Below are 21,490 nucleotides of genomic sequence, written 5' to 3' on the forward strand. Positions count from 1 at the left end.
TAGACTAATCTTGAGCCTTAAAAATGCTATTTAAAAATGAAATCCTGCAGCTTTTAACCTGTCATTTTGGATCATGATTTGTTCCCGTGCAAGCGTAAGCGACAGAAAATAATTCCCTGCGCACAATAAATACTTTGCATTCTGGATTATATATACAAACATACATACAAACAGAATACTACCACAGTGCTGTCTATAGTCTAGGGGAAGAAGAGGGTCACGAAGTTTCCATCTATTAAATATAATAATAATAATAATAAAACTAATATTTATACAGGATAAACACATCAACAATTAGAACATCGCTGTTATCACTGTGTGTCGTGTGCCCTAGACCCGTGTCCTGTCCTGTGAAATCATTAGATAACACTATTCAAACGATATTTAAATCTTGTTTGTTGTGTTTGTTTTACAGCTTGGGTGTTTTGCTGTATGTGGTGATCAGCATATTTTAGGTTCATGTAATGCAGGCAGGCCATTGTTTTCTTACAAAACCACCATACACACTAAAAAGCCACAATTGTGTAGACAGAAGGAATTTTTTTTCTCTTTTAGACTCCAATGGTTATTTTCTATAGGCACCCTGCACTGATTTTCACCAACCTTGCCGCTCATGTACTTGCATTTTTCCTGATTGGCCTATTTTGATCCACAACTGGGTATATATTTTCCATTGTTGTTCTCGATCATATCTGTTCTATGGGGGGTATTAAACATACATACATAGTTGTTGTTGCTGCAGGTCAGGTACTGCTGTGGATGTAAGGTGTTGAGCGCCTTTAGATTTGGGGGGAGGCTAGCATTTCAAAAGCCGAGACTTGAGAGAAAGCTGAATGATTTTCAAGTTCTTTCTAGCGTTGCCAGATTACTTAGCACAAACAAATGAGATATATTCTCATCAAAATCTTTGCCGATATGCGACAAAATATTGTAAGTCCTTGAACAAACTTCTTGGTGCTTATTTCACAAAAATGTTTTGGGGTGAAGGTTCTTCAAGGAGTGCTCATTTGAAGGCGGGGGCTTATTTAGCAGCAGCCAAAATAAGGTTAAATTGTTTTCCTTTATTTGTGGCTGGTCAAAATGCAAATATATTGGGATAAAACTATTGCTGCTGTGGCAATAACTCAGCCCATAGGAGATTATTCAAAGGTGGAGCTTCTTCCATTAAATATACTTTAGTTTTGGGATTTATTTGAAAGTATGGGATTATTCAAAGGCAGGGCTTATTTCACCAAAGATGCTTTAGGGTTGGGGATTACTGGAGGGGGGTTTATTTGAAAGTATGGGATTATTTGAGGACTTACTGATCGCACCACTACCGGGAAAAATTCTCTTTAGCATAGCAAAATGAGTCTTAAATTTGCCTTCGCCTCAGACTTTCCAAACCCTGTCCTCTTCTTAGCCATCTGGCTTGACTTTCATTTCAATAAAATTTATGTTTTCAACATTGCTCCATAAACGATGTGCATTATGTTCTTCTTCTCCTGGTTTTAAGAAAACACCATTCAAGTTTGTACTAGCGCAATTAGTAAACCACCAACCAGATTTTAGCAACTTGGCACAGTTCACATTTATAGCAGCGTCATTGTCCCGGTCATACGTGGTCCATTTTCTGCCACTGTGATTTATAAATTTATCATCTACATTCCCTATAAATCAAGCATTATAAGTCATCAATAATCATTCGATGATAATCACTATCAATCGTCATTGACCAATCATGGTCATCATGATCATTAATCAAGAAATCATCAATCAATCATAATCATTTTCAATTAATCATAAATCAATCATAATCATCATCATTATTATTGACTTCAATAGAATGCGACATAAATATCATTAGAGAAAGTGTACCAGTGAACCCAGAAACAGTCAATTGATAACCAGCAGCTTCGTTTTCGACTTCGAATTTACTGTACTCTGCGTAATAGCTCTCGCCAGTCCTAGCTTTCATGTCGATGCGGAGCTTTGTGCCTGCGCCAGGCTTTGCCATCTCATGCAATTTGTCCAAGCCAAGCCAGAAACTCCCTGATGGATCACCAAATCCGACTTTATATGAAGCCCAATCGTGGTTGAAATCGAGTTCAGCCGAAACTCGTCGTTGAAATACTGTCCATTCTTCGATGAAAATATCGTGAACAATGTAGTAACCAATGAGAGTGTTGCAAAGGCGAAAGGAAATTGCTAACTGGTCTATTATGGTCTAATTAATTTTAGAGGCATTCGGCAGATACTAAATTAGCTTTAGCCGCCTGTCACTCATCTATTGGCCAATCAATTTACGTGTTTGTGGCTTGTTGATTGGCCTGTTTTGACTGACAGGTGCCTTAAGCAGGGTCCGCACCACTGATCCTAAACGTGAGGGCCAACAATCAGGGACGCCAACCCTGGAGGGGCAAGCTGCCCCTCCTGCCCTCTTCCAGGAGGGGCAGAGGGGGCAAGCCGTGCCTTAAAATATTAACTCCTAAGAAAAGATTATAGAATCTCGTAGATAATTAATGACTAGTTTAGCCACTCTCGTTATGTCTTCACTGTCGGTCTTTGATAATGGAAAATTCTTCTTCACAAGACGATAATGATCTAAAAAAACCAACTGCATTTTATAAGATACTGACTTTTCTGTCCATTGCCAGAATGGGAACTTCTATGCTGATTTTACTTCTTAATATAAAGAAAAACTCTGATCTAAACAATTATTTGATTCACATTTGATTTTTCTGGTTATCATATTCTTTTTTACACTCTTAATGATTCAATTCTGCAATCATGGAATATTGAGGCTAAGCGGACAATCAAAATCTTACAGCCAGCCCATTTTTAATTGCCATGATTTTCGTAATACCAAAGACTCTGAATAAAGAGAAGGCGATCTAATACCCACCTGCATGGATAAATTTGTCAATATTATACATATGTTAAGAACCCTCCATTGCCGAATTCCCAGCTATATGGTTGGAACAGATCAATGCAAATATTTAATTTTGCATCACCACCCCACCCCCACAAATAATTGATTATGTAGTGGGAAGACTCTACTGCTTGCCCCTAGTACCAGCACTGCCCCTCCTGTCTTTAAGTTGTGCAGGCGCCCCTGCCAACAATGTAAAGAAAATTTCCTTTTACCCCCTCTTGCCCCAATTGTAGCAAACATTTTGATGGCGCTTTTTTTCTTGTGGACTCAGCCTTCCGTTAAAAAGCAAGCATAAGTTTTGCTGGACAATTTCTATCTATGGAACACTTTATCATTCTAAAGATACTACTTTCAACCCACTGCTATTCCCTGTATCTTCTAACTTCTCTCCATAATGGCACAAATGGCCTAAAAACTAGTTATTTGATTTTGTTTTTTAATTTTTAAACATAAACGAAGTACACTGTCGATGCCGAAATATCTAAAGGGAGTGTTCATCCTCCACCCAGTTCCAAAATCTAAACTTACCCCCACCCAACCTAAACCTCCCCCACCCTAACCCTCCCCCACCCTAACCCCCATCCCATTGCATTACTAGTTTATGTTAGATTTCTGATTACATTTTCTTACTAAGTCATCCCTTTAGAAGTTAATGGGCAGTGTTCTTACCATCCTTGCTCTCGCAGTTGAATCCAGTGTAACCGGGGATACATGTGCACTTGTATCCTTTGTTATCGCAGGTATCTTGGCACGTGCCACCGTTCTGGCATGGCATCAATGCTTTGCAGATTGGTCCTTTCTATAAAAGACATTATTCAAATAATTTCACACTTATCTGTCAAGTAATGTACAGCTTAATTTATAAAAGGATTTGTTATTGACGAAACTTTACAACTAGCCAGCCAAACCCTCCTTATAAAAAAATATAGATTGGCCTTTGTACAACCTCGGAATTTGCGCGAAATTAACCTCGCCTCTTCCAAATATTACTTCTAATCAATAGATTGAATAACAAACTACTCTGGATAAAAAGAAATGAAATAGGACTTACGTTCATTTGGTCCTCTTCTGTCGTCATGTAAACAGAACGAACGCTTTTTGTTAAGTGCATTGCACTCTCTTTAAAATTTCTCTCCAACAGATCGCATGATTTTGTTTCTTTCTTGAAGTTAAGGGACTTGCAACTTGGCCACGAGAGACATTTATGGGTGCATGCTAGTGCGGTTGCTGACGTCACTGTCTTCCCGACAGGCCCTGCGTCCTTCGAATCATCAAGAATGACGCTAAACATGCTTTGGGATTTACAAGGCAATCTTGTAATACCTCTTGCCAATGTCATCAATGCAAGGCATGTAAAGACTATGAAAGTTTGATTTGAAGATGTCATGTTTTGCTCTTTTTCAGCTCTTGTTCATATAACCAGTGAATATCAAGTTTCCCCTTTAAATTTACTTTTCTCTGAGTCTCTGAATCACCAAAGTTTCGTAACAATCAGTTGAATATCGTTTCCATTGGTTTCAAATGTTTCTTCTCCAATTCTTCATCGAGTATTTATTAAGAATTTATGCGGCTTTTTTAAAGATTTATAACCCACAGCTCCGTCAGATGAAGCCTTTCTGTTGTAAATAATATGTCGTTTACTTTCCTTTATGTCAAATCTTCCTTCACTTCTTCCTTCAGACTCTCCTTCAAAACTTGCTTCGAATTTTCCTTCAAATCTTCTCAGAAGTCGGCTTCTTCTTTATGCTTCTTCTTTAATAGATCTGCACACCACTGCGGTTGAAAGTTCCACGAAAAACAATAGAAGCTCCTACGACACACCTAAACCACGCCTACTTTCTATTGTTTTTTGAGGAAGGTTTGCCTTCTAGGATGTTTTTGTCTGGAGGAAGGTTAACAACTTTACTTGACTGTACTTCCTTAACACCTTTTTTCAGTGTTTCCTTTAAAACTTGCTTCGAAATTTCCTACAACTCTTCTTACAAATCTTTCTTGAAAACCTCCTTTTGATTCGTCTCCCTTCCAAACGTCCTCGAAAAATTTGTTATTGTTGTTGTTCGTATTCTTCTCCTTTTTCTCTCTTCTTTCTCCTCTTTCGTTTTCCTATGCTTCTGCTTTTACCTAGCCTTGATTTCCTCTTCTTCCTCTTTCATCTTTTCTTGTTTTTTTTGTTCCCCTTTTGTTCCTTTTCTTGATCTTCACCTTTTCAATTATTTTTAACTGCTTTCTTACTTCAGCTTCACTTCGTCTTGACTTCTTCTCAACTTCTTCACTTCAGCTAAAAGTAAATAAACAAAGTTAATGCGCTCGGCCGAGAGTATCCACTAGCAATATTACTGTCTTCTTTTTCTTTCACAACGTTTACATGCTTCCTCGATTACTCTTCTTAAATTATCGACGTCGTTCGAGTATAAGACACGCATAGACTGACAGGGCTGCCGAGGCCGAGGTGTTCCAGAGGCCCTGGGCCAAAGACAGGGTCCCCTGCGAGTGGAGCGAGCAGAAAATATTTGCGACCACGCCCTACAGATGAGCTTAAAATGCATTTCAAAATATTTATGCAATCATTTTCTTGCAATCGTTCAAATACTCTTTGGGAATGTCAATTTACTGTAATTTCATGGATTTTTGTCTTAACTATACGTCTTGATTGAAATGTCAATATTTTGATTTTTATCAAATTGTTTCACGTCAATAAAGGTTGGAATACCTTGTCTTTTTTGTCGCCGTACTTTTTGCTTGTCTGATTTTTTTCCTTTATTTAAAGTTTCTACAATTTCTAGCTATGCATACTCACTACTATAATCACAGCTAATTACAACCAACTAATTTGAATTCAAATTGATAATCAAGCTACGTTTACCAAAGTCCCAAATTACAAATTATGTTATACTACACTTTAAGAAGACAATAATTAAAATACATCAAAAAACTCACGGTGCTTTTCGACTTTACTTGAGGCAAAGAGGAGCTAAAAGATACGACTAATATTGATCAACACCGAACTTCTTCCCTCACTACTGCAAATTTCAGCTGCGTGCTTCTACCAAAAAGCCCAATCTCTTTTAACGAAAACAGCGTCTTTATATATAAAAGCAAAACACATTTCCAAGTAATAATAATACCCAATCAACAAAGAATACGTAAGACTAAAGCAATAAAAACATTCTTTAAGCTTAACTGGAGAAACATCGACAATTAACAGCGAAAAGGCGTCCGGGAAATAAAGTCTTTGCCAAATTTTTTCAAAATTATTCGAAAATCAACGTTTTCAAAAGTCAAATTCAAAATGTTTAAAAACTTTTAAAAGGGAACGGCTACCGCCATCAGTTGACCTGGCGAAAGTATGTTTGCAAAAACATTTCCCTGCACCATTAACTGAGAAAAATTAAGTTTAGTTACAAAGATTCCCAGTCCAGTATCATAACTATGGTACCGACAAGAAGGTAACATTCACTACAAAACCTCGTTATCTTGTAATTTTTCAGGCAAGGTCGAGAAACATAGTCTATAGACCTCATATTAATTCCATGTCTGGAGACTGTAGAGGGTATTTTGACTAGGTGGATAGCGGAATGTTTTTCCAACTTACAACTGACCAATTTTATGTAAAACTCAAGACTAATGACATTTGTTTTGTGACTAACGCCAATTATCTTGTAACTGAGAGAGAGAATTTGTACTCTGGCAAAATCAACTTGGCACTACGCTGTGGGCCTGTGCTCCTTCCATCTAGAATGGTTGTAGTTTGACAAAATTTTCTACGTGTTGGCTATGAAAACATTCACATAATACGTAATCAAAAATTGGGGATTAACACAAACGTTTACTGTCATTATGGCCTATTGCTAATGCTTGATGATTTAGAGGAAATTACAAAGGTTGTCAATTTTGCTTACGTAAAGCCCAATCTCCAGTGAGAAAAAAATCAGCGATATGCGAAAATGTTCGCGCGAAATACGTCTTAGGCATGCGCAGTGATCTTTTTTGCTTGATCTTTTGCTGGGATTTCTCGCGAAGTATTTCTCTGCGAAAAAAAGTTAAAATGAGTTTAACTTTCTCGCTTTTCGCTTGCGAAATCCTTCAACAGCCAATCGTATTCCGTATTCCTTTGTCACGCTTCCAAACTTTACATTCCAATGTCGTGAGGTCAACAAAAGCATTCAAAGGAATTTGTCGCGTTGAAGTATTTCGCAGCGAAATTTCGCAAGACTTTTTCTCAGTGCAGATTGAGCTTAATGTGTACTTATACCCTATGCAGTGGCGTACCCAGGGCGCTAGCAACGGGGGGACTGGGGCGTAGCCCCTAGGAAATTTTTTTGGACCACGCCCTTCAAACACTCGCAAATGCGGGGAAACGCCCTTTTTGCAAATTTTCCCCCATTATTTGATTCATTTTAGCTACGGTTAATAGCAAAGTATTTTACAATTGTTATTGACAAAAGCATCAGTAAACTACCCCTCCCCCCCAATGAGTTTTACATCGTTTTTGGACAAATCTCGAGGACCATATTTTAGAAAAGTGGGGGGGGTCCGGACCCCCCTATTCCCCCCCTTAGGTACGCCACTGACCCTATGTTGTCTCTCTTGAATGATAGTCAATTTTCCTTTTTGCCAACGAATATCCGTTAACATTGAAATCCGCTGTACGTATGATAGCAGGACCGTCGAGAGGAGGGGAGGGGGTAATCAGGGTAGTTACCAGGGGGCCCGGGGCCTTGAGGGGCCCGTAGAAAATAAGGTATGTATTTTTGGCTATGATGTATGATAGAAGGTAACAGAAATATTTCGGGCACCAGATGTCTGTTTGTAAAAAAGACATATTGACTGAAAGGAAAACTAAAGATGATTCTTTGAAATGTTTTGGGCCTACATGGCGAAGAAATATTCCCTGTCAAAGGAAACACCTTGAATTTGACGTTTCTATCACATCATCAGTTATGAGAAAGGAAGATCCATAAACAAAGTAAACGGTCGTAAGTAAGTATTTATTCTTCACTTGAATGATTTAACTTTGTTTTGAACTAGAATTTATGTAAAAGTAGCTTTGGTTGAGGTATTATGATAAATTATGATAAATTATGATGTATTTTGATGAATTATGATTAATCATGTTAAATTATGATGTATTTTGATGAATTATGATTAATCATGATAAGTTATGATGTATTTTGATGAATTTTGATAAACAATGATAAATTATGACGAATTTTGATGTATTTTGATTAATTATGACAAATTATGATGTATTTTGATGAATTATGATAAATTATGATAAGTTATGATGTATTTTGATGAATTTTGATAAACTATGATAAATTATGACGAATTTTGATGTATTTTGATCAATTATGACAAATTATGATAAATTATGATGTAGTTTGATGAATTATGATGTATTTTGATAAATAAACCATACGAGAGGATGAGCCAGAATGTTCAGGGATTGCAGATTGGTGGATCTTTCCTCCATGAGATCCACCTCTTCTACAATTCAACTACATTTGAGCTAGCATTCAACTTCTTCTTCAATGCAATGTTAATGCTAATAACAGCTGAATTTGCAGTATTCACAATCCAGAAAAAGCGAAGCTTATCGAACTTGGGCCGCTTAAATCAGGATTCTAATTTTAAAAGAAAAACAAGCTAATAGTGACTACATACAAGCCAAAATGCAGCACAGCAAATGTATGGATGAAGTTAAATGATTTAACATTCAAATTCTTATCATGCAGAATTAAGTTAATATGTCAGACGAAAAAGCTTTTGGCCAATATGTTGTAAAATGTTTACTTATTTCAAAGCCATGTTATTGAATTATTTACACATGAATTCTACATTGTTTCAAGTTAACACTGCTAATTTCAGTCATAAAAACGTGCAAAACTGTTTCATTTGGTATTTTCATCTTCTGCTAAAAGTAACCACACCAAAGGACTGCGGAGCATTTTATAGATTTAGGGGGCTAAAACGTTTGGGGGAGGTTAAACATGCTAAAAACCAAGACAAGAACGACTGTTTGTATGGTTTTAAGCACATCTTGGAAATTAGTGGGGGCAAAAGCCCCCGTAACTCCCCTGTTTTTGCGGTCCCTGACTACACCTCTTAGAGATCCAGGTCCCAGTTCCCGACAAAAATAACGAGCTTTATTTTCTGGCAAAAAATTCTCGTTTAAAAGGGGATATTTTTTGTTTAGGTTTCACCGCTTATTCCCCCACAACGAGGACCCTTTCTCTAATTGATCAATGTCGTTTTCAAAATATACATAATATTGTCAAAATGCTGTATCTATAAATACAATTTTTGTCACCATCACTTTGACAAACTATTTTCCTACTTGCACAGTCGCTGCTTTACTGAAATCGTGAGAGAAAAAACTCCACAATTAAGTTTGAAACTGAAAACTTGTATACGTAATTGGCCATTTCAAGAAACACCCCAACTAAAATTTCGTTCTGTCCTTTCTTTATAAGGGTCAAACGACCGGGGGGAGCTATTTTCCTTTACGGCTACTTTGAAGAACAAAAATTGTTTTCATAAAATCAAAACGAGTCTTGATTGTATACTGTAAAGTTCACAAGCAATATACACGTTGACCATTGTCATTTTGTTTATCGTCACCTTCATTTATTCCTCATTTGATTCCTCGGCTCCAACCTGGGATAAGTGGGGGGGGGGAAGGTGTGTCAGGGACCACGTCCTCTTGTCCCCTGTCTGAAACATTTTCTTCCGGAGGAAGCACCTCTTGTCTCCCGAGAAATGTCATTTAAATGTGACGATCTAGATAGCGTACATATCCCCCCGAAGTTTTTTTATCTGGTTTACAAAAATCTCAAAGAACCGAGTTTCTGAAAAAGTGGGGGGAGCACTAGTCCCCCCCCCCCCCCCATTTCCCTCGTGGCTCCGCTACTGCGCACGAGTCATCAATTTGCCTTGGCCACAACTTTTCCGAACCCTGTCTCCTTTAGCTACTTTGCTTGACTTTCATTTCACTAAAAGTTACGTTATTCAGACCAATCCATCGGAGATTTGTGTGAGGATGTTCGATTTCGCCTGGATTTAAGAAAATACCATTCAAGTTTGATAAAGAGCAATATTTAAACCACCACGCCCCCTTATAATCTATGGCACAATTTGTTGGAAATATATCGTTGTCCCTATCGTACGTGGTCCATTTGAATCCATTATGATAAGTAAATGAATCTTGTACGTTCCCTAAAAACAAAATAATGGAAATAATTACAACCATCTTCATTATAATCAGTTTAATCAAAAATGATAATCATTCAATCACCAATCATCACCAATCGATCAATCCTAGAAAACTATAATTAGTCATGATCATCAATCAACAGTCAATCATCTTTCAATCACCAATCATCACCAATCAATCATAGTCATCAATCAATCAATCAATCAATCAATCAATCAATCAATCAATCAATCAATCAATCAATCAATCAATCAAACAAACATAAATCAATCATAATCACTGACAATCAATAATCATTCAATCACCAATCATCACCGATCAATCATAGTCATCAACCAATCAATCAATCAATCAATCAATCAATCAATCAATCAATCATAAATCAATCATAATTACTGTCAATCAATCATAAATCAATCATAATTACTGTCAATCAATTATCATTCAATCATAACAATCAATCTATCATAACCATCAATCTAACTAGTCGTCATCTTATCGACAATCATTTAATCATAATCATTGTAATCATAATCATAATCACCCTTAAATTTACTTGCAATATTACAGAATTCGTACCAGTGAATCCAGAGACATTCAATCGATAACCAGCGGCCTCATTTTCGACCTCGAATTTACTGTACTCTGCGTAATAGCTCTGACCGTTTCTAACTTTCATGTCGATGCGGAGCATTGCGCCTGCGCCAGGCTTTGCCAACTCATGCAATTTGTCCAAGCCAAGCCAGAAACTCCCTGATGGATCACCAAATCCGACTTTATATGAAGTCCAATTGCGGTAGAAATCGACGTCAGCCGAAACACGTCGTTGAAATACTGTCCATTCTTCGAAGAAAATCGAGTTTAAACGATGAAACAACCAATAAAAGCCGTATGAGATGTTTAAAGAAAGTCAGAGATTCCGTAGAGGCTGGTCACGAGTCTCAGCCCTCTTGTCACAACATTAGCTTTCAGAGGGACTCATCGTATCGTTAAAAAGTAAGCACATGTTTGGCTGGAGAAAGTTTGTGCTGGTAAACATTTATTTTCCTTTCATGATCAACTTCCTATAAAGATTTTGATTCGGTGAATTTTGAAGGGTTCGGATGTTAGTTGTTACAAAATTGGATAAACCTTTATTCAGAATAACATTAATGATATATTACGAATATGCAAAGCCTACCAGTGCTCTAACTACCCCCCCCCCTCCCCAGTCTCTCCTGTGTCCCCCTTTTCTACCCATTATCATTTAGATTCCTCGCTTCTAAAGCTGAACAACTTAGGTACAACTAGAAAAATTTTCCTTTCAACAGTGAGTATTGACACATTTAACTGATTTTGCATTAATGGAAGTATTTTATGTTGTTCTTTCATGTAATGTGGTCAAAATTTAAAATTCTAAAAGTAGTTTTTTGTGACGTCACACTTGAGAACTCTATTACTGAGAAGATCCGCTGAAGACTTTCGAGCAAGTATCTCCCAGCCCCACCCCAAAAACTCCTGCAAAAGACGTTACCAGCTCTTACCTTTTTCGCAGTTGTTTCCATAGTAAGGGAGGACACATGTGCACTTGTATCCTATGTTATCACAGGTATCTTGGCACGTGCCACCATTCTGACATGGCATAAGTGCTTTGCAGGTTGGTCCTTGCTAAAAATGACATTATTACTACTTCACTATCAAGCAATGTACAGCTCAAATTACATAAACCCCTCCCCCTTACCCAATACCCCTCCTATTAAATTAAGTATAGCTTAAATTGGATTAATATATCTATATAGCTTATATATAAAGCTTTGCTCTTAATGCAAACTTTACAACAACCCAAAAACGCACGCATCAAGTAGCGTATCGATCAAGCTATGAAAAAATTTTATCTTGAATACTATCCACTATCCCCTATCCAGTGTAGCCTGAGCTACTTATAAATTTGGTAGTGACTCTAACATTGCACCGTGCTACCAGTCACTTTTCTCAAGTTAAGTACTATACACAATAATTAGATTGAAATTGGAATAAAAACCACTTTTAAAAACAGCAAATAAAATAGGCCTTACGTTCATTTGGTCCTCTTCTGCTGTCATGTAAACAGAACCGACGTCTTTTGTTAAGTGCACTGCACTCTCCGTCAAATTTCTCTCCAACAGATCGCATGATTTCGTTTCTTTCTTGAAGTTAAGGGACTTGCAACTTGGCCACGAGAGACATTTATGGGTGCATGCTAGTGCGGTTGCTGACGTCACTGTCTTCCCGACAGGCCCTGCGTCCTTCATATCACGAAGAATGATGTTAAAATCGCCGTGGACTTTACAAGCCAACCTTGTAATGCCCCTTACGAATGCTAGTAATGCAAAGCATGTAAAAACTATGAAAGTTTGATTTGATGTCGTCATGTTCTGCCGTTTCTCAGCTCTAGTTCAGAAAAATGGCAAAAGGTCAAGTCTTTCCCTTAAGTCTACCCTTCGCAGTTGAATTTATTCTTCTGACAAGGCCTACGAATGATTAAAGCTACATAAAAATCACTTTGGCGTGCAGAAATCAGTTGAAGATCGTTTCAAATGGCTTTTTCTGCTTTCTCTACATTACTTTCACAAAGTTTTTATTTATTATCTCTGCTTCTTCTTGCATAGATCTGCACACCGCCACTTTGACCTTTCCCAGCTTTGACCTTTCTGTTACAAATGTTCTGGGTTTCAATTCCGCTGTAAATTCCTACCTGATACTGTAATTGCCGTAGTCTCTCTGCAAATCTTCTTTAAAAGTCTTTTGATTTTGCGTCTAATATCTTTCCATTCACTATGAAAATTCTTCTATAACTTTGCGTCACCATATCTTCATTCTTTTTCTATATCTTCTCTTTTTATGGTTGTTTTTCGTTTCTTTTCTGTCTTCTATTTCTTCTTCTTCTAATTCTGTTTCCTTTTCTTATTGACTTTAACTTTTCTTTTCTTTCCTTTTTCACTCTTTATTCTCTTCTTTTTCACTCTTTAATATATTCTTCTTTACTCCTTCTGTTCTTCGTCTCTTCTTATTTCATTTTTTTACTACTTCTGTTTCCTCTCGTTTTAAAATACCACTTTTTAGGGTTCTTTAAATCAAAGCATCTTCTTGAAGCGAAATTACTTTAAGATCATCAAAACCAAAGCGAAATTACTTTAAAATCTTCTCATAAAAGAACAGACTCGCCTTTTTTTGGCAACAGCCACTACCTACCAATAATTTTACTACCTTCAAAACCAATAATTTGATAACATTCACAAGCTAAGCTATTCATATACTCAATGGTACTGTGTCACCTGACTTCCCATTGGCTGAATTATGCAATTGTCTATTGTTAGATTATCCAATCATCAACGCGGAACTGATTTCAAATTTATCGATTTCAAATACAACGGATTACCAGTTGCTCGCTTGACTAGGCCGATGTCTTTGAGGTAATTCAGTATATTCATCACCACCAGTTCTCTTGAAAAATTGCTTTTAATGCAAATCGATGTCTTCGATACAATTCATACTTGTTCGATTGAACGTACAAAAACATCATTTAAAATGCACGTATTTGCTTGTTGTAAAGCTGGATCAATTTATGCTGTACACATGAAATATAGAGTTGTGATGATAGAGCAAGCCTTAACAATGGTGCATTCATTATATGCACACGTGGTATTTCTGACGATTGCAATATGTGCTAGGAAATACCCGTTGTGAATTGAATGCTTTGTAATTATTTCTTTCATGCTCACACCAAGCAGCATCACGCTCTTCTATAGATTTCTTGATTAATGACGTCACTCATTAGAACTTTTGTAATTTGGATTCCATAACCTGAGAGAGCATCAATAAATACCTCTAACCGTGCAAAGTTAATTGATTGTCTCACCAATCAGCTGAGATATGGCCAGATAAGCAACGGTTCTTTCCCCATCAAATCTCTGCAAATTGGTCCCGGTTCATAACTTTATGAAAAGAGCCAAAATAGCAGTAATCCGTTAGCAGACATCAAATCTATCATTGGCCATACTTTGGCCAATTTTTGACACGTTTAGCCGATTTTGTATGTGAAAAAGTATTTCAATGTGGTCTTTTAGGTTATGTGGTCGAGTTCAAAGGCTCTGTAGTAAAATGTTTGTATTATATGCTGTTCGTATTATACGACTTACTTGTATTATCATTTTGACACTTGCCCTGTCTTTGCTTCATCCGAAATACCTTTTAGTTTTAGGTTACCCTCATTAATTTTGCTGATTTGGAAAATAGATTTTATTTGATCCAAGTAAAGACACATATGACTTGCACGAGGTGTAAATATCTATGAATATTTATGTTGGAAATAATTCAAAGACACCCTTTTCTATTAATATATTTTTAACTGCCTGCAGCTTCATAGAATGTCTATGTTTTATTGGTAAAAGATACTCAGTTTTCAAGAAACTACAAATGTTCATAAAGCAAGTTTTTGTTGCAAAGTTATATTAAACAACGTTATAAGTGAAATGCGAAGTCATAAAGATGACATTCATGCTATTGTGCAAAATACTTTGAATGATACAGCGATGTTGTGCAAGCAACGTTTTCTATTAATCCTGAGTGTTTTTTACAAACGTGCAAAAAATAGTTCAATAATCCCTTATAAAGATTATCTTGTCTTTCTCTCCAATACTTCTCAAAGAATCAGAATGTTAACAATTTTTTTGCGGTACAGAATTTGAAAATGGCTTTGAAAAAAGCAAACATTATACGAAATACTAAAAGCTTTTAGACATTCTTTAGGCTTGCGGCACTGATTGGTCAGCCATACTGGTCTTGTGCTTGCGTTTTTCTGATTGGCCTATTTCGATCCACAACTGGGTATATATTTTCCATCGTGTTCTTTCGAAACCTTATTCTGACGTTTTAAGCTCTGAGGAGTGTCAGACGAAAAAGCTTTTAGTATGTCGTAAAATGTTTGCTTTTTTCAAAGCCTTTTTCAAATCAGAATGTTACAGCACTGTCTCTATGATGACCCTTTGAAGAATAAAACTTCTCTTCGGCAATGAAAACGAGTCATCAATTTGCCTTGGCCTCGTACTTTTCGAACCCAGTCTCCTTTTTAACTGCCTCGCTTGACTTTCATTTCGATAAAAGTCATGTATGGAATACTTTCCCATACACAATGTTCATATCTTTGAGTCTCTCCTGGTTTTAAAAAAATACCATTCAAGTGTGTTCGATAGCAACTATTGTACCACCAAGCACCTTTGTATATTGTTGCACAATTGCCATTGGATCGCTGGTCGTTGTCCCTGTCGTAAGTGGTCCACCTGTTGCCACTATGATATGCAAGCGAATCGCGCACGTTTCCTATCAAAACAACATTACCAATCATAAATGATTAATCAATCATTATCATCAATGAATCATAATCATCAATCAATCATAAGCATCGATCAGTCCAAATAATGGATCAATCATAATCATCGATCAATCATAATCATCAATCAATCATAATAATCAATCAATCAAATTCATCGATCAATCAAATTCATCGATCAATCATAATCATCAATCAATCAAATTCATCGATCAATCATTATCACAAATCAATCATAATCATCGATCTATCATAATCATCAATCAGTCCAAATAATAGATCAATCATAATCATCGATCAATCATAATCATCAATCAATCAAATTCATCGATCAATCATAATCATCAATCAGTTCAAATTCATCGATCAATCATAATCACAAATCAATCATAATCATCGATCAATCATAATCATCAATCAGTCCAAATAATAGATCAATCATAATCATCGATCAATCATAATCATCAATCAATCAAATTCATCGATCAATCATAATTATCAATCAATCAAATTCATCGATCAATCATAATCACAAATCAATCATAATCATTGATCAATCATAATCATCAATCAGTCTAAATAATGGATCAATCATAATCATCGATCAATCATAATCATCAATCAATCAAATTCATCGATCAATCATAATCATAAATTAATCATAATCATCGATCAATCATAATCATCAATCAGTTCAAATTCATCGATCAATCATAATCACAAATCAATCATAATCATCGATCAATCATAATCATCAATCAGTCCAAATAATAGATCAATCATAATCATTGATCAATCATAATCATCAATCAATCATAATCATCGATCAATCATAATCATCAATCAATCAAATTCATCGATCAATCATAATCATAAATTAATCATAATCATCGATCAATCATAATCATCAATCAGTTCAAATTCATCGATCAATCATAATCACAAATCAATCATAATCATCGATCAATCATAATCATCAATCAGTCCAAATAATAGATCAATCATAATCATTGATCAATCATAATCATCAATCAATCATAATCATCAATCAATCATAATCATCAATCAATCAAATTCATCGATCAATCATAATCATAAATTAATCATAATCATCGATCAATCAAAATCATCAATCAGTTCAAATAATGGATCAATCAAATTCATCGATCAATCATGATCATAAATCAATCATAATCATCATGATCAATCATAATCATTAGCCAATCGAAATCACTATAATTTCCCTCGATTGCACAGCATACACAAAAATTTACAATATTTGATAGTTAGAAAGTGTACCAGTGAATCCAGAGACATTCAATCGATAACCAGCGGCCTCATTTTCGACTTCGAATTTACTGTACTCTGCGTAATAGCTCTGACCAGTCCTTACTTTCATGTCGATGTGGAGCTTTGCGCCTGCGCCAGGCCTTGCCAACTCATGCAATTTGTCCAAGCCAAGCCAGAAGTTCCCTGATGGATCACCAAATCCGACTTTATATGAAGCCCAATCGCGGTAGAAATCGACGTCAGCCGAAACTCGTCGTTGAAATACTGTCCATTCTTCGATAAAAATATAATGTTAACGATGAAATAACCAATGAGAGTATTGCAACAACGCCAGGAAATTGCTGATTGTGTATTTATGGTGTATGGTTTATTTAATGTTGATGGTGAAGATGAGATGGAAACGCAGAACTGTAAAAGCTAGAAAAAGATGGAAGTAGGACGCGCCAGTAGTATTTCGTAACATTTTTTGAGGCGCTGAATAGTAAGAATGATTTCAAATACACAACAGAAAATCGTCAATAGAAAAGTAAGTCTAATAGGTGTGGTCATGGTTGTTGCTTTAAGAAATCACTTACAGTACAAACTATTCTCCAAACCTGACAGGATGGCACCCCAGATGTTTGTTGTTACAAAAGTGGGTACAACCTGATTCAAACTCACGCTAATGGCACACAAATGACATTCTAAGCCCTATCAGTATTCTATTATGCTCGGAGTGCCCTGATTGTAGATACGGCCTGAAAATTTGTTCTTCAATCTTGCTTTTGAATAAACGAGATACAATATTGATGAAGCTTAAACTTGGGAGGATGTGTTCAGCTCTTACCTTTAATGGTCTCGCAGTTGTATCCAGTGTAAGGGGGGACACACGTGCACTTGTATCCTTTATTATCGCAGGTATCTTGGCACGTGCCACCGTTCTGGCATGGCATCAATGCTTTACAGGTTGGTCCTAGCTAAAAAGAAATTATTCAACGAATATCACACACTGTTTTCAAAAAAAGCACAGCTTAATTTATGTAAACATTTTCCCATTTACCAAAATCTCCCGTAGTAAATAAAGCACAGCTTAATTTATATAAAGTTATTTTTACCCTGACCCCTCCTTACAACTTGATTGATATAAAGCTTTGTTACTGAAGGCGGTTTTACATTCCCTTCCCCACAACTATTACACACATATTGGGTAAAATATAGCTTTGACAATTTAATACTTTGCTATTGACTCGAACTTTACATCGAACATTTTTACTGACTCAAACACTACTACCCCTCCCCCCCACCCTCCATTGTTTAGTAAAATACCTTCGTCGAATAACCACAAATAAAATAGGACTCACGTTTATTTCGTCCTCTTCTGTCGTCATGTAAACAGAACCGACGTCTTTTGTTAAGTGCACTGCACTCTCCGTCAAATTTCTTTCAAGCAAATCGCATGATTTCGTTTCTTTCTTGAAGTTGAGGGACTTGCAACTTGGCCACGAGAGACATTTATGGGTGCATGCTAATGCGGTTGCTGACGTCACTGTCTTCCCGACAGGCCCTGCGTCCTTCATATCACGAAGAATGATGTTAAAATCGCCGTGGACTTTACAAGCCAACCTTGTAATGCCCCTTGCAAAAGCCAGCAATGCAAAGCATGTAAAAACTATGAAGGCTCGGTTTGAAGTCGTCATAGTTCTGCCGTTTCTCCTCACAATAAAGATCTTCATCTTTACTTCTTAATTTCTTTTTCTTCTGCTTTCTCTTGTTTTCTCTCTTTTCTTTTTTCTATTTATCTTCTCCTCTTTTTTCGTCCCCTCTTCTGTTTCTTCTTGACCTTTCTTTTTCACTTTTTCTTCCTCTTCTTATTTTACTTTGTCTTTTTCTTCTGTTTCCTTCTCTGTTTGCTTCTCGTTCTTCTTCTTCTTCTTTTAATCTTCACCTCTTCATTACTTCTTCCTTTCTTCTTCTCTTTTCCTTGATTTTCTACTTCTTTTTCTGAGTTCCAATGCTTTCTTTCTTCTGAAAATCCGCTTCTTGAAAAATTTTTACCTCAACTTCTTTTCTTCTTTATGTCTTCAATTCAACTAAAATCCGTTAAACCAAAGCCTTAATTTTCTTTTTCAGTAAAACACAGACCTCAAAAACCCCAAAATATTTACACATAAAAACTTTTTTTACTAAAAAACCTTAAAACCTTAAAAAACTAAAGTGTAAGTCGACAAAAAGTCTACTACAAAAAGTCGACAAAAAGTTTCCTGAAGGCCTAGCAGAGTAGCAAGAACTCTTCCTTTTATAAGCCTAACAGAGTATTGAAACCTTCTTCTTCCCTAAAGCCAATCTATTACTAACAGCTTATGTCAAAGCCATTACATCAGGATATTTTACTTCTAGACTAGTCTTCTTTCCTTTGTTACAAAATCGTTTTAGAAAAATCCAGGACATTTTTACTTCATGATCTTCTCGCAGAGAAACAAACTTACCTTTACAGATGCACCTTCCAGCCACACTTCACCACCAAGATTGTGACAAACTCCATAGACTGGGCTTTATATGTTTGTGAAAGGCACTGTGTCCTGATTTATTTAGATTGTCACCTCAATACCCATTGGTCGAATAACACAATAGTCTATTGTTAGCAGGGGCGTACGTAATCTCCATTGGTTGAATGAAACAATCGTCTATTGTCACATTTCCCAATATTTACCGTGGGACTAGTTTTAAAACATTCCACGATTGTAAACACCCCCGCAATGCCTGCTGTTAACGTGACAATGACCATGCCCCCGCAATGATTGACAGGGAATATGGTCTTTGAATCCCATTGGTTTAAAAAACAATAGTCTATTTTTACATTTTCTAATTGTTAATTTGGGGGCAGGTTGATTTATAGCCACCAGCCATTACAAAATAATTCTCAATGCATATGGATATTTTTGGCAAAATTTAATACCTACCTGCTCGTGGGTAGATAGCGAAACAGCATTAAAAATGCACGTTCGTTGTAAAAGCTGGGTTAAGTTATCGTGGGCAGATGAATTTAAGGCAGAGGTGTAGCAAATAAAGCAATGGGACATTCATTATTTTGTGCAAGTATTTATTCTGTCTATTGCGAGGTATGTTAAGAATACCCGTTGTGCCTGAGGCTTATACGAATTGCATCATGTTTTGTTATTCCATCGCTTTGCAGGATTACGTCTCGGGCAGCCTTTCCATTAGCCCGGGTTAAAACAAAAACGGGTTGAAAGTTATCCGTTTATGCGTCGCGTTCCCACTAACCCGAATAAGTTTGAAAACGGGTCTCAGAGAGGGTCAGTTTTAACCCGGGTATCTTTTGACCCACCTGCGAGTTAATGGAAACGCCGAAACCCGGAAAACTTCTGACCCACTCGCAACAACAGCAACGTTTGAGAATTTAGATGACGCCAAAAATCAGAACAACGAAGTTGTAGTCTTTTGTTTCAGAGCCTCTGCTTTGCTATTTGAAGCGCACCAAAAATCTCCTGCCACGCGAGTGCACTGAAACGGAGAAAAATTGTAGGGAAAGGAAAAAAGTCAAGAAAGAGGTTCTGGCTTGAAAAGTTCGTTTAAGTCAAAGAAAGTGTTCTCCAAACCCACTCTCTTCTTAAAGATAAACAGTAACTTGAAATCAGAGCAATAAGATGTATAGTAATAGGCAAAATGCATTCAGGACCTATCATTGTGAAAAAAAAACTTCATTTTATCAGCCGCCATTCTTTTTCTTTTTATGAAACCACAAATTGTTGAAAAAGCGCACCAAATTGGGGGTCGAGGTCACAGAATTTGTAACTGGATGTTGCGGAGCACGCTGATACCAGATTCGAGCGTTTACACGTGTACTCTGTTCAATCCGATGCATATCGGGTTGAGTTCATGCCACTTTCGAAGCAAGGCGGTTCAACTCCCCGAAAGCGGAGCGAAACCTTATCGAATTGGGTTCTCAACGTTTAAACAGAATGCCTATCTGGTATAAAACGAATCCGGTATGAATTGAATCCGGTATCGTGAACCGGGCCTAAATTGGGCAATGTGATTGCCACCGGTTGTGACAATATTTTGTCTGAAGCTGAATGTACTAAAATGCGACGCTAGTAACTTACAATCATTGCCAAAAGTACTTGCAATACCAAACAACTTGCGTTGTGTTTTTGTATTTTTCAATTCTTTTCCCGGATGCTCCTATTTCCGGACTCCTTTCCCCGAAACATGTTTGATAATTAAGAAAAATATCATAAAAGAAGGGCAAAAGAAAGTGTTTCCTAAAATCCTAGCCCGTTTCATAGTGAACCCCTATTATTCTGGGGGGGGGGAGAGGGATAATTAATTTCGACCTTGGAAAATGACGTCAGTGTTCCAAGTCTTTTGTCAGGGATTGTAGCTGAGACTGTGGTTTTCAAAAACTTTGATGTGGTATCTCTTTCAAAGTGCTAGATCTATGCAAATTATCATCTATTTTGTTTGATTGTTGAAAGTTGTGAACTTAGTTTTTGTTTTTGTCAACAAAACCTTTTTAACCATTGACAAAAACAATTCTCTAAACCACACTCCTGGTCAAAAATAGCTAAGACATTTGAACAAAAAAGGAATTCGCGTGCTATATCTTCATGGGTGACCTTAACCCCCTTCCCCCAGGTCAATGTTGGTTAAGATGGTTACGGAATAAGTGGGGATTACTACATTGGCTACCAATCCAATCCCAACATTGATTTAAGGGGAAGGGGGG

General features: G+C 36.7%; 3 protein-coding genes across 4 annotated transcripts; all 3 read right to left on the reverse strand.

Annotated features, from left to right (window-relative positions):
* Position 1: 1 nt before the first annotated feature.
* Positions 2-6,269, reverse strand: LOC135690219 (ficolin-1). Of its 2 annotated transcripts, XM_065207717.2 has the most exons (5): positions 5,852-6,269; positions 3,966-5,192; positions 3,584-3,713; positions 1,858-2,121; positions 2-1,649 (listed from the first exon to the last, which is right to left on the reverse strand). In XM_065207717.2, the coding sequence occupies exons 2-5, from the start codon at positions 4,299-4,301 to the stop codon at positions 1,399-1,401; spliced, it is 981 nt and encodes a 326-aa protein (XP_065063789.2). In that variant the 5' UTR covers positions 4,302-5,192; positions 5,852-6,269; the 3' UTR covers positions 2-1,398. The 2 variants fall into 2 exon arrangements, with proteins under 2 accessions (XP_065063789.2, XP_088966401.1); XM_089110275.1 differs by lacking the exon at positions 5,852-6,269 and having other exon boundaries at positions 3,966-5,278.
* Positions 6,270-9,565: 3,296 nt separating this feature from the next.
* On the reverse strand, positions 9,566-12,517 carry LOC148960641 (microfibril-associated glycoprotein 4-like). Its single transcript, XM_089116208.1, has 4 exons — positions 12,182-12,517; positions 11,651-11,774; positions 10,707-10,970; positions 9,566-10,129 (listed from the first exon to the last, which is right to left on the reverse strand). Exons 1-4 carry the CDS (start codon positions 12,515-12,517, stop codon positions 9,879-9,881), a joined length of 975 nt encoding a protein of 324 aa, XP_088972334.1. The 3' UTR covers positions 9,566-9,878.
* Positions 12,518-14,138: 1,621 nt separating this feature from the next.
* On the reverse strand, positions 14,139-21,370 carry LOC135690215 (uncharacterized). Its single transcript, XM_089109594.1, has 5 exons — positions 19,230-21,370; positions 18,105-18,833; positions 17,591-17,720; positions 16,774-17,037; positions 14,139-15,464 (listed from the first exon to the last, which is right to left on the reverse strand). Exons 2-5 carry the CDS (start codon positions 18,474-18,476, stop codon positions 15,214-15,216), a joined length of 1,017 nt encoding a protein of 338 aa, XP_088965720.1. The 5' UTR covers positions 18,477-18,833; positions 19,230-21,370; the 3' UTR covers positions 14,139-15,213.
* Between the last annotated feature and the right edge of the window lie 120 nt (positions 21,371-21,490).

The sequence above is a fragment of the Rhopilema esculentum genome, chromosome 1, assembly GCF_057945365.1.
Source record: "Rhopilema esculentum isolate cy_ngs chromosome 1, ASM5794536v1, whole genome shotgun sequence".
NCBI classification, from domain to species: domain Eukaryota; kingdom Metazoa; phylum Cnidaria; class Scyphozoa; order Rhizostomeae; family Rhizostomatidae; genus Rhopilema; species Rhopilema esculentum.